The sequence below is a fragment of the Prunus avium genome, chromosome 6, assembly GCF_965620075.1.
Source record: "Prunus avium chromosome 6, drPruAviu1.hap1.1, whole genome shotgun sequence".
NCBI lineage: Eukaryota > Viridiplantae > Streptophyta > Magnoliopsida > Rosales > Rosaceae > Prunus > Prunus avium.
Window position 1 is genome coordinate 1,306,244 of NC_142289.1, and position 15,930 is coordinate 1,322,173.

General features: G+C 39.2%; 3 protein-coding genes and 1 pseudogene across 3 annotated transcripts; 2 read left to right on the top strand and 2 right to left on the bottom strand.

Annotated features, from left to right (window-relative positions):
* Window positions 1-360: 360 nt before the first annotated feature.
* Window positions 361-1,692, top strand: LOC110754337 (auxin-induced protein 22B). Its single transcript, XM_021955395.2, has 3 exons — window positions 361-737; window positions 870-1,178; window positions 1,285-1,692. The coding sequence occupies exons 1-3, from the start codon at window positions 529-531 to the stop codon at window positions 1,358-1,360; spliced, it is 594 nt and encodes a 197-aa protein (XP_021811087.1). The 5' UTR covers window positions 361-528; the 3' UTR covers window positions 1,361-1,692.
* LOC148293449 (uncharacterized) lies at window positions 1,689-2,066 on the bottom strand (annotated as a pseudogene).
* Window positions 2,067-3,445: 1,379 nt separating this feature from the next.
* Window positions 3,446-12,171, top strand: SWP (RNA polymerase II transcription mediator). Its single transcript, XM_021955334.2, has 8 exons — window positions 3,446-3,921; window positions 4,962-6,041; window positions 6,174-6,271; window positions 6,541-6,718; window positions 6,853-7,861; window positions 7,996-9,005; window positions 9,554-10,629; window positions 10,890-12,171. The coding sequence occupies exons 1-8, from the start codon at window positions 3,706-3,708 to the stop codon at window positions 11,701-11,703; spliced, it is 5,481 nt and encodes a 1,826-aa protein (XP_021811026.2). The 5' UTR covers window positions 3,446-3,705; the 3' UTR covers window positions 11,704-12,171.
* Window positions 11,816-15,507, bottom strand: LOC110754284 (Tetratricopeptide repeat (TPR)-like superfamily protein). The gene is made up of 2 exons (XM_021955335.2): window positions 15,355-15,507; window positions 11,816-14,934 (listed from the first exon to the last, which is right to left on the bottom strand). The coding sequence occupies exon 2, from the start codon at window positions 14,382-14,384 to the stop codon at window positions 12,429-12,431; it is 1,956 nt and encodes a 651-aa protein (XP_021811027.2). The 5' UTR covers window positions 14,385-14,934; window positions 15,355-15,507; the 3' UTR covers window positions 11,816-12,428.
* Window positions 15,508-15,930: the final 423 nt, after the last annotated feature.

The window sequence follows — 15,930 nt, forward strand, 5'->3', positions numbered from 1 at the left end:
GTGCTGCTCATGTCACAAACACCATATCTGCCCATGTCTAAATTCATGGTGCCTAAGCTTCATCTTGCACGCTATCTTATGGCGGGTGATATCTACTTTCCCATTTGTTCAATTAAATCATGTTTACCATATGTTTGTGAAGAGTTACATATTCACGTGCGTATAAAATGGTTGTGCAACTTATTACCATTATGATGAAAATATTATTTCGTCAAACAATTTAGGTAAAGTGGAATGCACGCGCAAACGAGAGAAGGTGGGGGTGTACTTAGTTTTGTTAGTTTCCGTAGACAAATGTCGTTTGCCTTTATGACTTTATCTCTACTTGTATCTATATAATACCATTGAACTTCATTTGGCATATCACACAATATTTTTCTACATCTCCCTCTCTTTAGCCTTCATCAACGCAATAGAGAAGAATTCAGCGTGGGGTTTGGTTGGTTATTGTCAAAGCTTGTGAAGAAGAACAAATCCAGAAATCCATATTTGTCAGGATTGGCTGCAGAAAACAGAGAGAAAAAAGGTATGGCAATGTTTGAGCAGGATCTCAACCTTGAAGCCACAGAGCTTAGATTAGGCCTCCCAGGCACCAAGGAGCCTGAGCATAACACATGTTCTAGTGCTTTAATCAGCAGGAGCAACAAAAGACCATTGCCAGCTGACATGAACGAAGACAAGGATTCTTCAGCTGCCAAAAGATGTGACCAACAAATTTCTCAGCCTCCTCCCACCAAGTAAGCAACTGCCACATACAAATAGATTCTAATTATGATTAAGTTGTGTAATTAATTATGTTCTTCTTCCAGAGCATAGTTGATGATAGATTTTTGAGGTTAACTAATATGGCATGTGGTATTATATTGCAGGGCGCAAGTAGTGGGGTGGCCACCAGTGCGATCGTACCGGAAAAATTGCTTGCAAGCAAAGAAAACAGAGGCGGAGGGTTGTGGGATTTATGTGAAAATAAGCATGGATGGAGCTCCATATCTTAGAAAGATGGATCTGAAGGTGTACAGAGGATATCCAGAGCTGCTTAAAGCCCTGGAAGACATGTTCAAGTTCAAAGTTGGTGATTATTGTGAGAAGGAATTGGGGTACAATAACAGATCAGAATTTGTGCCTACATATGAAGACAAAGATGGGGATTGGATGCTGCTTGGAGATGTTCCATGGGAGTAAGTTCTCTGCTCATCTCTTTCCTTAATCAATTCTCTTATTTATTCTAGCTACTTTCTTTAGAAACTCAAATCTGATCATGTGGTGTTGTTTGTTTCTGTTCAGAATGTTCATCACTTCGTGCAAGAGGTTGAGAATCATGAAGGGTTCAGAAGCTAAAGGCTTAGGCTGCGCGCTGTGATTGATCAACAACTAAACAAATAGAAGAAGAGACTTAAATCAATATATATTCTGTCATGACATGAAGACCATCAAGGACACATTCAGCTGTTTGCTTGGGCTTTCGCTGAATGAAACAGAAACTTAGTTGAGTTGTTTGTAATGATAGAAAGTTTTTACAAGGAAGGAGTTTTCGAAAGAAGAAGGAAACATTTTCATGTATAGTTTGCCATGTTCTCTTCAAAGAAGAGTTGTACAAAGAAAAGAAAAGATAAACGAAAAAAACAAAAAAGTTTGAGTATTGCATCAATGAGAAAAATGTTCTGCATGCCTTTGAGCAATTTTGTTCATTAACTTTTTTGGTCGAAATCAGTAATATCATAAAAGCCTTGAGGAGGCTTCCTCTGAAATGGGATTTCTGCATTGTAGTCTATTATTCGCTTCGATTTCGTCTTTCGCTGCTGCAAAACATCAATGCCAGCAGCCTTTAATTCTCTGGTTTTCTGAAGGGAAGCAAACCTTGTGGCCTCTTGGAGCTGCTTCTCCCTGGCTTTCCTTTTGGCCTTCTTGCCCTTCCTAGTGCTTGCTAACCCAGCTGGTGCCTGGAAAATCGTCTCCATCTCCCACTCATCCATATCAACAGGAACGGGGAGAGCAGGCTTTGACTCAGGATTGAGATCGAAATCTCCAGCCATGAGCTTAGCAAATTCTGTGCTCCACTTGGCCATGAGCTTAACAAGAAAAATCCTTCTTACTCTTCCTCACTGTCAAACAAACAAGTCTCAGCAATCTATATATGTACACATTTCACAACTTTTCCTTTTCCAATTTGCAGAAGAAACTAGGGTCAGCCGGCCCGAACCAGATCCCAAATATTTGTGCTTCATAAGTTTATATTACAAACCAGTTCAAACAATTTGATTTTGGAAAAAGAAAAAGCTTGCCCCCTCCCTTCAATCAAACAATATGCGTATCACATTAGAATTGACTGACAATTACACACCTCATATAATATAGATAGCTGCGAATAAGTTGAACGCATATTGAATTTCCTTTTCATGTTCCGAATAGTTATTCTACCATTAAAATACTTTTCCATAATTTGATTTAGAGCATCAAGTTAATTTTTATATATAAATAAATTGGGCTTATTACACAACAACTTATTTATACAGTATTTATTTCAAACTACTTAGAATGACATAATTTTTGGAACATAACAAAAAAGTTCGGATCCTCTAATTTTCTTCGCATTGACTTTATACTTACGCTTAAAACTACGTTGTTTTCGAATGCTAAATTTTAAACCCAAAATGCTTAATCTTTAAACTTTAAAAGTAAATTGGCTTTGTACGTATATAATTACAAGATTAACAAAAGAAAAATAGTTGAAGACATGGGAAAAATATGTATTAAAACTTTTTATATGGCATTTCAAATATGACATTGATGTTGTTGCCCATGACAATACTAAAGGTTCGTTTGGGAGTGCTTCTGGAAGGGTTAAAAGTGCTTTCTGATAACAAAAAGCGTTTCTGACAACCAAAAACGCTTCTGACAACATTTGGCAGAAAATTTTAGAAGTGCTTCTGGGTCATAGAAGCGCTTTATGGAGAAACACCTGTCATATGCTTATTCAGTAAGCACTCCCAAGTGCTTTTCCAAGATGTACTTCGATTTTTTTATAAAATTTTCAACAACTTTATAATAAAAACACTTTTATTAGAAGCACTTATAAGCATAAATGCTTCCTAAATAAGCAGTCCCAAACGAGCCCTAAGTAACATAACAATCTAGTCTAAAGATGATTAAGATTTCCTCCAAATATGAAAGTTTGTTCTACTAATATTTTCTCACTCAACTCTTGCCACGTTGCAAGAAAGAGCAAAACAACGCGACAAATTGTTTTTCTCCAAATATGAAAGTAGGTTTAAAGATGAATTAACTAGCATGTTTAGAGAGACAAACGAAGGAACGCAGACACACACTAAACCATTAAAAAGGAAAAGAAAAGAAAAGCATCTTTTACTTATTCATCCTTCATTGCCACGAGACAGATATTCGTATTAATTAATACTCGGTGAACCAATCAGTGCAAAGCAAAATCAATCACCAATGTCTTTTCACCTCCTCTCTTTTTCTCTCTCTCTAGAAACTCAGTTTTTAAAGTAAAAAGCTTTCGAAAATCAGAATTCATAAGCGTGACGAACACAACCCACACATATTATGGAGAGAGAGCTGAAAGAGCATCGGAGCTTCCTTCTCTCTCTCTCTCACTGAAACCCTAATCTCCATATGCGCGTGATCAATTACAGTAGAAAGGGATCTTTTAACCCTAATCTTATTTCTTAATTCTGAAGCAAAAGAATGGCGTCAGAGCTAGGGCAACAGACGGTGGAGTTCTCGACCCTGGTGAACCGTACCGCCGAGGAATCTTTCCTCTCGCTGAAGGAGCTCGTCGAGAAATCGAAGGCGGCACCGGACCAGTCCGATACCGATAAAAAGATTGGACTGCTCAAGTACTTGGCCAAGACCCAGCAACGCATGCTCCGACTCAATGTCCTCGCCAAGTGGTGTCAACAGGTCTCGTCATTTTACTCGCTCACTCACCCATCTATTATGGGGTTTTTATTTGGTGTCCAATTGGGAGTGGAAATTATACATTTTGGGCCCTCTTTTATGAATTCTGCGTTAAATAATGTTACTTTGGGGTTGTTTTTGTTTGGACTATATGAATTCGGTTTTTTCAAGGGCTCCTAGTCTCTTTCTCTTAGAAACTTGTAATGTAAGTTAAAGTTTTTTTTCTTTTGGGGTTAGGAAATAGATTTCGGTTTCGTTCAAAACAATTCAAGCTTAAAAAAATGTAGGATTATGCTGATTTTTTTGTTTGTTTTTGTTTTCTATTTGGAGGTTTTTAAGGTTTTGGTGTTTCTTTTTCTCCTTGAGGGTTCAGGGTTTTGATTTGGTGGTCAAATTGGGGGCGGAAATTATACATCTTATTTTTCAATTTGTGGTGGAAAATAATGTCAATTTAGGGGCTTTCGGCTAGGAAAGTATAGATTTACCACTACCTTAAAATGTATATAGCTATTGGTGCTCAAGCTGGAGGGTTTATGGGGGTTGATTAGTCGCGCAATAGGTATTGCATAATGCGTTTATGTCTCATTACTATTTGGGTTTGACTAATGGGAATTTAGGGTTTTTGTTTTGGTAGGAAAGGAAAAATTGGATTTGGGTGTTATTTGTTGTTTTCTCCATTGTGGGATGTGCAAGATGATTTGACAGTGCATGTTTGTTTGTCTTTAGATGGTTAACAACAAAAAAAAAAAAAACTAGATAGTTTATTAGCTTGTGAAAAAGAACTAGTAATTTTACCCTAGGTATAGAGTAGTTTCTGAATTTTGAAGTCAAAATCAATGCCATGGATGTGCTCATTGGTTGGTCCAAGAACCATACCTTGTGCTGATATGGAGAGTTTAGTGTCTCTGATGCTTCATGTTCCTTGAAATGCAGTTGAATTCCTGTTAGCACATTTCATTTTGGAATCAATAAATTTATATATATATATATATATATATATATATGTATATATTTACTTGTTATCCATGCCTTTCTATTTGCAGGTCCCGTTAATACAATACTGCCAGCAACTCTCCTCCACTCTTTCAAGTCATGATACCTGTTTCACTCAAGCTGCAGATTCATTGTTTTTCATGCATGAAGGGCTGCAGCAAGCTTGTGCTCCTGTTTATGATGTTCCATCTGCAATTGATATCCTCCTAACAGGGTCATATCAGCGTCTGCCAAAATGTGTAGAAGATGTGGGCGTTCAGAGTTCACTAAGCGAGGATAAGCAAAAGCCGGCTTTGAAAAAGCTGGACACACTTGTGCGATCTAAATTACTTGAAGTGTCACTCCCAAAAGAAATTTCTGAGGTTAAAGTCTCTGATGGTACAGCAGTGCTTCGTGTCAATGGGGAATTCAAGGTTTTAGTGACACTAGGCTACCGAGGGCACCTATCAATGTGGAGAATATTGCATCTAGAACTGCTTGTTGGTGAGAGATGTGGACTTGTAAAAATTGAAGAATCACGCCGGCATGCTCTTGGGGATGATTTAGAGCGAAGAATGGCTGCTGCAGAAAATCCGTTCATGACATTATACTCAGTTCTACATGAGCTTTGTGTTGCACTCGTAATGGACACTGTCATAAGGCAAGTACAGGCTCTTCGGCAAGGGAGATGGAAAGATGCAATTCGGTTTGAGCTCATATCTGATGGGAGTACAAGTCATGGAGGAAGTTCTGCCTCTGCGCAATTAAATCAAGATGGAGAAAATGATTCATCTGGTCTACGAACGCCAGGGTTAAAAATTCTATACTGGTTAGATTTTGATAAAAACAATGGTATTTCTGATTCAGCATCATGCCCGTCTATAAAAATTGAACCAGGACCAGATCTGCAGATAAAGTGTCTTCATAGCACATTTGTCATAGATCCATTAACTGGAAAGGAGGCAGAAATATCTCTTGACCAAAACTGTATTGATGTTGAGAAGTTGCTTCTGAGAGCCATATGCTGTAATAGATATACTCGTCTGCTTGAAATTCAAAAAGATCTGGGGAAGAATGCTCAAATCTACCGAGGTAAAGGGGATGTTTCTCTTGAGTCCCATGTGGAAGATGCGGATGTTGACCATAAAAAGGTTGTTTCACTTTTTCTTGTTACTTGTTTCTGGTTCTTTTTTTTTCTTGTTAAATTTCTATGTTTTTCATGCATGTGTATTTTTTGGGGTTCATTTTCTTCATATTTTGATTCCATGAATTTCTGTGTGCAGAAAGATGACAAGTCCAATGTCAGAGAATATGAAGGGCAGGAAGTATTACGTGTGCGTGCCTATGGCTCATCATTTTTTACCCTGGGCATAAATATAAGGTATCCTTATTTGCTTATATTGTTATCGGTACATTATTACAGGATAATATGAATTATGACTTGCCAAGGGACTTAGATGAACAGAGAAAACTGTTCTTACAGCCAATATTGCTTCTGGCTAGACATTGGAACACGTTCTTGATGTACTTTTTAGGATTTTTCTGATTTTAAGAAACTCAGGACATACTTGGTTGTTCTTTAGGACGCAACTTTGGTATTCTTATGTAGACGCTTTAGAATGGTGTCTTATTAGCATCTTTGACTTGCAGGAATGGCCGCTTTCGTCTTCAGTCCTCCCCAAATATTCTTGCTTCACCGGAATTTTTGTCTGAATGTGAAGATGCTTTAAATCAAGGAAGTATGACTGCAGCTGAAGTTTTCATCAACTTGAGAAGTAAAAGTATTTTGCACTTATTTGCATCTATTGGCAGGTTTCTAGGCCTTGAGGTAAGCATTCCCTTTCTTCTCCTTATGAAATTTTTCCAAGAAAAAAAAATCACTGGGTGTTACCTTTTTGGATTGTTGAGGATTATGCATGGATTCGCTTAATGTCCATGAGATAACACATTCTATTTTTGCAGGTATATGAACATGGTTTTCCTGCAGTTAAAGTTCCAAAGAACATTTTGAATGGTTCAACTGAGTTGCTAATGGGGTTTCCTGATTGTGGGAACTCTTATTTCCTGCTGATGCAACTTGATAAGGACTTTAAGCCCCTATTTAAATTGCTTGAGACTCAGCCAGGTCCATCTGGAAAAGCTGATTCTTGTCATGATCTAAACCATGTGATACGGATCAAGAAAATTGATGTTAGCCAGATGCAGATGCATGAGGATGATATGAATTTAAGCTTGCTTGACTGGGGAAAACTACATTCCTTTTGCCCTAGTGCTGGGGGTTCTAATCGGTCTTCTGAAAATGGCCTTCTTTCAGATATCAGCCATGGAGGTTCTATGCCAATTGCAGGTTGTGCACCATCGAGTTTTTCTTCTGTTGTTGACGAAGTATTTGAATTGGAGAAAGGGTTATCTGTACCTTCTTATTCTATTCCGAATGTCTCTTCATTGCTTAACGCATCTCCTGCTTCTCATTTTGGTTCTGGTCCGATGAATCTTCACACCATTAAAGCTGGAAGTGCCTCTCCTAAATGGGAGGGAGGTATGCAGCTATCACAGCTAAATAATTCTGCGAATGTTTCTAGTATGGCCACCCATTATAATGGGTCCTTATATTCATCAAATAATTTGAAGGGCCCCATACAGTCAGCTTCTCTTGGTTCTCTATCTTCTGGCCCAGGAAGGAGTGCCTCCGTGAAGAAAATACCAATTTCAAAGTCTGATCAGGATTTGGCTTCTCTTAGGTCTCCACAGTCAGTTGAGTATGGCTCTTGTACTTCAATGGATGAAGATCAGCTGAGATTTCTGAATGATACTTCAAAGGGTGCACTATATGGGAATAGATCATCCCAAATATTATCTCCAACTCGGTCCACTGGCCCCCGAATCTCTGGGCCAGGTGTGAGACCCAATGGGCCTATAACTGGATCTTTCAGAGTTGTCGGATTAAATTCATGTGCAACAACTCCTGGATGTAAGATGCTTTATCTGTGATGCCTTTATTAAGTGGGATAAATGCATTATACTTATAAATTTAGTACTATTTATACTTTTTACTTAGTCTTACATTGATAGAAAAAAATCTTTTTTTTTTTTTGGTCCTTCCAGCCCTGGCACCAGACTCTGGAGTATGTCATAGTCCTAATCAAGATGTTTCAAATAGAAAACCTCGCAAACGTACACTTTCAGATATGTTGAATTTAATCCCATCACTTCAATGTGCGGAAGCCAATTCAGGATTTTGTAGGAGGAGGAAGATTTCTGAAGTAGCTCGTCCTCAGCAGTCTTCGTCACAGATGCTTATGCCAAGGGATATAATTTCAAAATCCGAAGTATACAGTTATGGGGATCTTATATCTGAAGCTAATAAGGGAAATGCACCTTCGAGCATTTATGTTTCAGCTCTTCTTCATGTGGTCAGGCACTGCTCACTTGGTATTAAGCATGCCAGACTAACTAGCCAGATGGGGGCTCTGGACATCCCTTATGTTGAAGAAGTGGGTCTAAGAAGTATATCTTCCAACATATGGTTCCGACTTCCATTTGCCAGAGGTGATTCGTGGCAACATTTATGCTTGCGACTTGGCAGACCTGGAAGCATATATTGGGATGTCAAAATAAATGACCAACACTTCAGAGATTTGTGGGAGCTTCAGAAAGGAAGCAATGGTACACCTTGGGGTTCTGGTGTTCGAATTGCGAATACATCGGACATAGACTCTCATATTCGTTATGATCCGGAAGGTGTTGTTCTCAGTTATCAGTCTGTGGAGGCTGATAGTATTAAGAAGTTAGTGGCAGACATTCAAAGACTTTCCAATGCAAGAATGTTCGCCCTTGGTATGCGGAAATTGCTTGGAGTAAGAGCAGATGAGAAGCCAGAAGAAAGTAATACACACTCTGATTTTAAAGCACCAGGAGTCAAAGGTTCCTTTGAGGCAGCTGATAGACTATCTGAACAAATGCGAAGGGCATTTAGAATTGAGGCAGTTGGACTTATGAGTCTGTGGTTCAGTTTTGGATCAGGTGTCCTAGCTCGCTTTGTTGTCGAGTGGGAATCAGGCAAAGAAGGTTGTACTATGCATGTATCTCCTGACCAACTTTGGCCGCATACCAAGGTACATTCACATTTTTCTAATTATTTTGTTATTTCTTTTAGCAATTTTAATGATTGATATTTGGTGTAACCTCATGTTTATTAATCTTAAGTTTAGTTTATGTGAAATTGAGTCCTGAATGCGTCCTCTGCACTTGTTCTCTCCAGTTGTTGTGCCTGACCCTGCCATTTTTTATGAAATTAATAGAAGCCCTTTTTCTTAAGATTTCAAAATATAATTTTCAATTTTTTTTTTCTGGTGTTGCCATGCAAAAGTTCCGAGAAATTGGATTAGAATTTTGCCCAGTGCCTTTCAAAGCTTTTCATAACAGTAGAAAAAGTATAAAAGACTGAAATGCATAATTATATTGAAGTTGCTTTACCAAGGATGACGTCAAATTGTATGACCAAATTCTTTTCAAATTAGATTTTGACAGATGCATTCGGGCAACATAGATTTATTATGTCTTTGGTTTGTATATCATGGGTTTAACTTTATACTTTTCCCCCAATTTGTTTCTGTTTATAAATATTTGCATTCATGAAGATAGCCTTTTCTGTTCTCTACAGTTTCTGGAAGATTTCATAAATGGAGCTGAAGTTGCATCACTTTTGGACTGCATTCGCCTCACTGCTGGTCCCTTACATGCTCTTGCAGCTGCAACACGACCTGCAAGAGCTAGTCCTATTCCAGGGGTCCCTGGAGGAGCAGTTCTCTCTTCCATTCCGAAACTGGGGGGGCAGTCACCATCCCAAGGTCTAATGCCAACTAGTTCAACCACAAATGCCAGTCAGTCCCCATCTGGCCCTATGGGTAACCCTGTTTCATCTACTGCTACAGGGCCTCTTGCAAATCATAGCCTCCATGGGGCTGCAGTGTTAGCTGCTGCTGGCCGAGGTGGACCTGGCATCGTACCCAGCTCACTGTTGCCCATTGATGTTTCTGTTGTGCTACGCGGCCCCTACTGGATACGAATTATATATCGGAAGCACTTTGCAGTTGACATGCGCTGTTTTGCAGGAGATCAGGTTTGGTTGCAACCAGCAACACCACCGAAGGGGGGTCCTTCAGTTGGAGGGTCATTACCTTGCCCACAGTTTAGGCCATTTATTATGGAGCATGTGGCTCAAGAATTGAATGGTTTAGATACTAATTTCACTGCTGGTCAACAGACAGGACTGGCAAGTTCAATCAATCAAAACCCAACTTCAGGTTCCCAACTGTCTGCTGTAAATGGAAATAGGGTTAACCTCCCTGGTTCTGCGGCAATGTCTAGGACAGGCAACCAAGTTGCTGTTTTGAACCGTGTTGGAAATGCTTCTCCTGTGTCTTCAAATTTGGCTGTTGTGAGCTCAGGGATGCCTTTACGTAGATCCCCCGGTCCGGGTGTCCCTGCTCATGTGAGAGGTGAATTGAATACAGCCATTATTGGTCTTGGAGATGATGGGGGGTATGGAGGTGGTTGGGTTCCTCTAGTTGCACTTAAAAAGGTGCTAAGAGGTATTCTCAAGTACCTTGGGGTTCTATGGCTATTTGCCCAGCTACCGGATCTTTTGAAAGAGATTTTGGGGTCAATTTTGAAAGACAATGAAGGTGCACTTCTAAATTTAGACCAGGAGCAGCCTGCCTTGCGTTTCTTTGTTGGGTAAGTGCTTTTTAACCCAATCATTATTTGTTTCTTTGATGATGACTTATGCTCATTTTTATCTTATGATGAAAAAGAAAGTCAATATAAAAGATGCCCAAAAAAAAAGAAAAATAAATAAACTTCCAGACGAGATGGAAATGCAAATTGTTTATGTTTATTAAAACCATCCCGATTTTATGTTTACTACCTGTACCAGATTATTTTCAGTTAATTATGTGGCCCTCAGAGAGTTTATCTGATTGCTTGTGTTTCTGCAGTGGGTATGTATTTGCAGTAAGTGTTCACAGAGTTCAACTCCTTCTTCAAGTACTGAGTGTGAAACGATTCCATCATCAGCAGCAGCAACAGCAACAGCAACAGCAGCCAAATTCAACTACTGCTCAAGAGGAATTATCTCCATCTGAAATAGGAGAGATATGTGACTACTTCAGTCGACGCGTTGCGTCAGAGCCTTATGATGCTTCTCGTGTGGCGTCATTCATCACTCTTCTCACCTTACCCATATCAGTTCTACGAGAATTCTTGAAATTAATAGCATGGAAAAAAGGACTCGCCCAGGCGCAAGGGGGAGATGGAGCACCTGCTCAAAAACCCCGTATTGAATTATGCCTTGAAAATCATGCTGGCTCGAGTCTGGATGAGAACTCAGATAATTCATCTGTTGCCAAAAGCAATATCCATTATGATCGGCCTCATAACTCTGTAGATTTTGCACTGACTCTTGTTCTTGATCCTGCTCACATACCTCACATAAATGCTGCTGGTGGTGCAGCATGGTTGCCATACTGTGTCTCAGTGAGGTTGAGATATGCATTTGGTGAAAATCCTAATGTGTCCTTTCTTGGCATGGAAGGAAGCCATGGAGGTCGGGCTTGCTGGTTGCGCATTGATGATTGGGAAAAATGTAAACATAAGGTTGCTCGAATTGTGGAACTTAATGGTAGTTCCGGAGGAGACAGCAGTCAAGGAAGGTTAAGAATTGTTGCGGACTGCGTGCAAAGAACACTACATATGTGGCTTCAAGGGTTGAGGGACGGTGGTGGGGTTAGTGCAAGCTCGGGGGCGACATGATTGATTTGGTCACTCAGAGAAATTTTTTAGTAAAATTTCATTTGAGATTAATCTCAATGAGTTTACGTGGATTGATCATGGCTCATATTCCATTCCATTTTTTCGGATCTCCCAATTAGTTGCAGGAGAAACTTGTATCAGGGAGGAGAGCAAATCTGGCCACAAGATGTGTGTTGAGGTGATGCTTAAATGGTGATTGCAGAGTTGACGAGGAGATGGCTGCCTTTAGGAATGCACTTGCAGAACTAACAGAGAGATCGATGGTGTGAGGGGACCTTTTATATATTTTTATATTTGGATCTTCTGATACTAGGGTGTACAATATTTTGGATATTTTCTGCTAATTTGAAGATAAGGGGTATTGTTGTTGTACAGATCAGGCTTAATTGGATATACTTTGTAAACATTTTGTTTCCGCTGGAGTAGAGCTTAGTTCTCAACTGTCCAAGAAAATGAAACTCTTCACTACTGCTGTGTTCTTTTAGAACTTTTTTTACAGTTACTGTAGTAAATTACACTATACGAATGGGATGATATAATAAAAATGCAGAATCTTAATGCTCCCGCTGAAGGACAATTCTCCAGAAAAGAACATAGAGAATAGGCAGAAGAATATGTACGATTCAACAAATGATAGCACACAAGAATTTGATATTTACATAACTAGAAATATGCAATGCAATCTCTACATCAATATAAAAAATAAGGCTCCCCAAAGTCTAAAATCAACATGGTTCCAGCAACATTGTCAAGAGATCAGCGTCCAACTTCATTTCACTTTTCAGACAGTGCAAAACAAGAAAGATGTCGACCCATCCTGGATGCCGTTTATCTGCAACAACAAAGTCATGGATAACTCCATCAACAATTACACTACTGCAACCTGCGGTCTTCTTCACTCCCCTGATTTCCATTATTTCTCTAATCTTATCTGAGTAGCTCCACCTCCCACAAGCAGCATACATATTAGACATCAAAATGTATCCTCCCTCTTTCTCAGGCTCTAACTTGAGTAGCTCTGCTGAAGCTATTTCAGCTAGTTCCATGTCTCCATGAGCTCTACAAGCACTCAGCATTGCTCCCCAGATGTTTCGACTTGGCTTCATCGGCATCTTTTCAATCACATCTTTGGCCTCTACCAATCTCCCTGATCGACATAAAAGATCCACTAGACACCCATAGTGCTCAACTCCCGGTTCGATATCAAAAATTTTCTTCATATTGTTGAATATATTTAGCCCTTCATCCACAAGTCCACTATGACTACAAGCTGTAAGAACTGCAACAAGAGTCACCCCATTTGGCAATAAAACTCTCTGCATCTCAGAAAACAGATCCAGAGATTTGTTTCCGTAACCATGGAATCCAAGTCCAGTGATCATTGTCGTCCATATGGTAACATCTTTCTCTGTCAGTCCCCTGAAGACCATGAAGGCTCTTTCAATACTTCCAGCCTTGCAGTACATGTCTATTAATGCTGAACCCAAAAATACATCTATTTTCAACTGCATCCTCACAATCAAGCCATGAATCTGTTTTCCTTGGTCTAGTGCTCCAATTTCTGCTGCAGCAGAGACCAAATTAACCAGAGTGATATTGTCAGGCCTCACATTCACCCCAATCATGTTGTTGAATACCTTCACTGCCATCGTGTAATCACCCTTCTTGGCATAGCCAGCAATTAATGAATTCCAAGAAACAAGATCTCTTCTAGGCATTTGCTTGAAATAAGTGTGGGCAAGTTCTAATTTGCCAACCTTGGCATATCCTGCAGTCATGGTGTTCCATGACACGATATCCTTCTCCACTAAAGCATTAAAGATACTTTGAGCAAGCTCCAGTTTATTCCATTTCACATACATGTCTAAAAGAGCATTACCCAAGATCAAATTTGAAGAAGTGATGGCTTTCCTCCTCTCAATCCATGCATGAACAGACATTCCCAGTCGGGAATCTCCTAATAGTCCACAAGATATAAGAAGTCCTAAAATGGTAAACTCGTCAGGCTTAAGACCCAAACCCACCATTTCATAGAACAGTTGAAGAGCTTCTGAACAATATCCCATCTTGGCATAACCAACAATCATGATATTGAATAAGACTGGATCTGGTGTTGGCACATCACGGAAAACCTGGCAAGCAAGCCCCATTTGTCCTTTTTCCAGATATATCTTGGTGAGGGTGTTCTGCAGGTATCCATGTGACAACAAACCTGTAACAACGGCATGGCTGTGGAGCTGCTTTGCCTCTGATATGCATGTGGACGTTTGGAGTAAGTAAAGAAGGGTGTGTTTATCTGGGCATATACCAGAGTGGAGCATGGAATTGTATAGGGCAAACGGTTGGCTTTTAGAGAAAGATAAAGCAGAAATCATAGAATTATAAATGTAAAGATTGGGATTAGGAGTATAGTGAATGAAAAGAAGGATAGCCATGTCTAAATTATCAGGGTGTGAGATGGCTGAGAATGTGAGAAGCCTGCTCATGGGAAATGTCTGACCAATTAGACAGGTCCTCATCATCTGCCCCAAAATCTGTTTGAAATGGTACCTTGTCCTGCATTTTTCGAGCAATATAAGAGTTGGGTGATTGAGTTTGAGGGCAACAGTTGGATCCCAGTGGATTCTCCCGCTCGTTGAAGTTGAACTCAAGAGGCGGATGCCTCGACAATATTGGTACATGGAGAAAAATACAGCAAATACTCAAATACTCACTGTCTGTGAACAACTATCACACAGTATTTCAGGAATGATATACTTCTGTTTAATATTCAACAGAATCAAACTAAATATCCAATCATAATTTTTTCTTATGGATATTAATTGCTTTCTGTCGATAAGGAAAAACACATACATCTTAAAATGAAGAGTTAAAATAAGAAAAATCATTCCTAAACCACATTTAGCTATTACCATGATGATAGCATTAATAAGCACTTTTTCTTGAGAAACCAGATCTTTTCATGAGCCGAATGGCCAGCAATAATGCAGTTTCTAGAGTCATCAAGCCCAAGAAGAATAATTATATCTTAAATCCAACACCACACCCTCACTTATAGGTGTTACATCATTGCTAACCTAGAAAAAGAAAGTCATACTTGTATATGAGTTGGAACATCACCCAGCCAGAAGGGACTGTATGAGTGCAATGGCTGCAAATCTTCTCCAGGCACCAGAATGCTTGTTGCTTGCGTTGGAACTAGTTACCATTCCCATTCCTATGGCCATAATCCTAGCATATTCAAAAACAAACAATCAAATACACATAATCCCTAATCCCCACCACCCACCCCCCAAAACAAAGGAAAAAAAAAATCTTTAGTCAAATTTTCTTATTTTTCCGCTAGTAAATCGTTTCCATCAGTTTTCAGGCTTAAATTTCACCAAGGTTTATGAGATTTTAAACAGTAATTTCTAGTACTAAAAGTTTTATTTTTCTCTAGTTTTCTGGGCAGAAGTTCCATTTCAAGTCCACAACTGACAATCCTACACCTTCCATAACTTCAACGAGCATACAATAACCATAATTTTAAGATACAAAATAAAAAGAATCATAATTTTCTAACTCAAGTGTTCAGAAACTAAAGCAAATCAAAGCTCAAACCCAAGACTCGCAAATACAAAGAATTTGGTCAATTGTAGGGTCACTTACCGATCATGGCTGAAACTTTTGAAACCCTAGACGATTAGCGCTAACTGTTTTGATCAATATCAGAGAGCCCTAAATTTCCTTACGGGTAAATGGGCCAAGGGGTCCAAATATGGTTAAAGCCCAATGTTGTTTTGTTGGGGAAACTCCAACTTTGCCGTCCAATCAATTGTTGGTGTAGGACTAGATTGTGGGATCTTGCCCAACAAATAAAAAAAGAAAAAGAATGTTTTTATTATTTATTTATCTCTCAAGTTTCACCTTTTTGTCTTGTGTTTAGAGTGAACCAAATTGAGCCAACGATGGTTGGTTGAGTTGGTAAGGATCGTTAACTTCACTATTCAGGCTTAAGTTTGAGTCCCGTTGTCAACAATTCTCTTGGTGGATAATCTGTAAAAACTAAAAAAAAGGCTAAGACTCACTTTGTAAGTCCTCAAAAAGACCTTGGTATGCCCTAGCGATGATGGAAGGGATAACGTCCTTTCTCCCTAAACTCTTTTTCATAAAAAAATAAAAAAATAAAAAGTGAACCAAATTGAGAGAAAATGCGACCAGCTTTTTGATAGAAGATGTCATTTT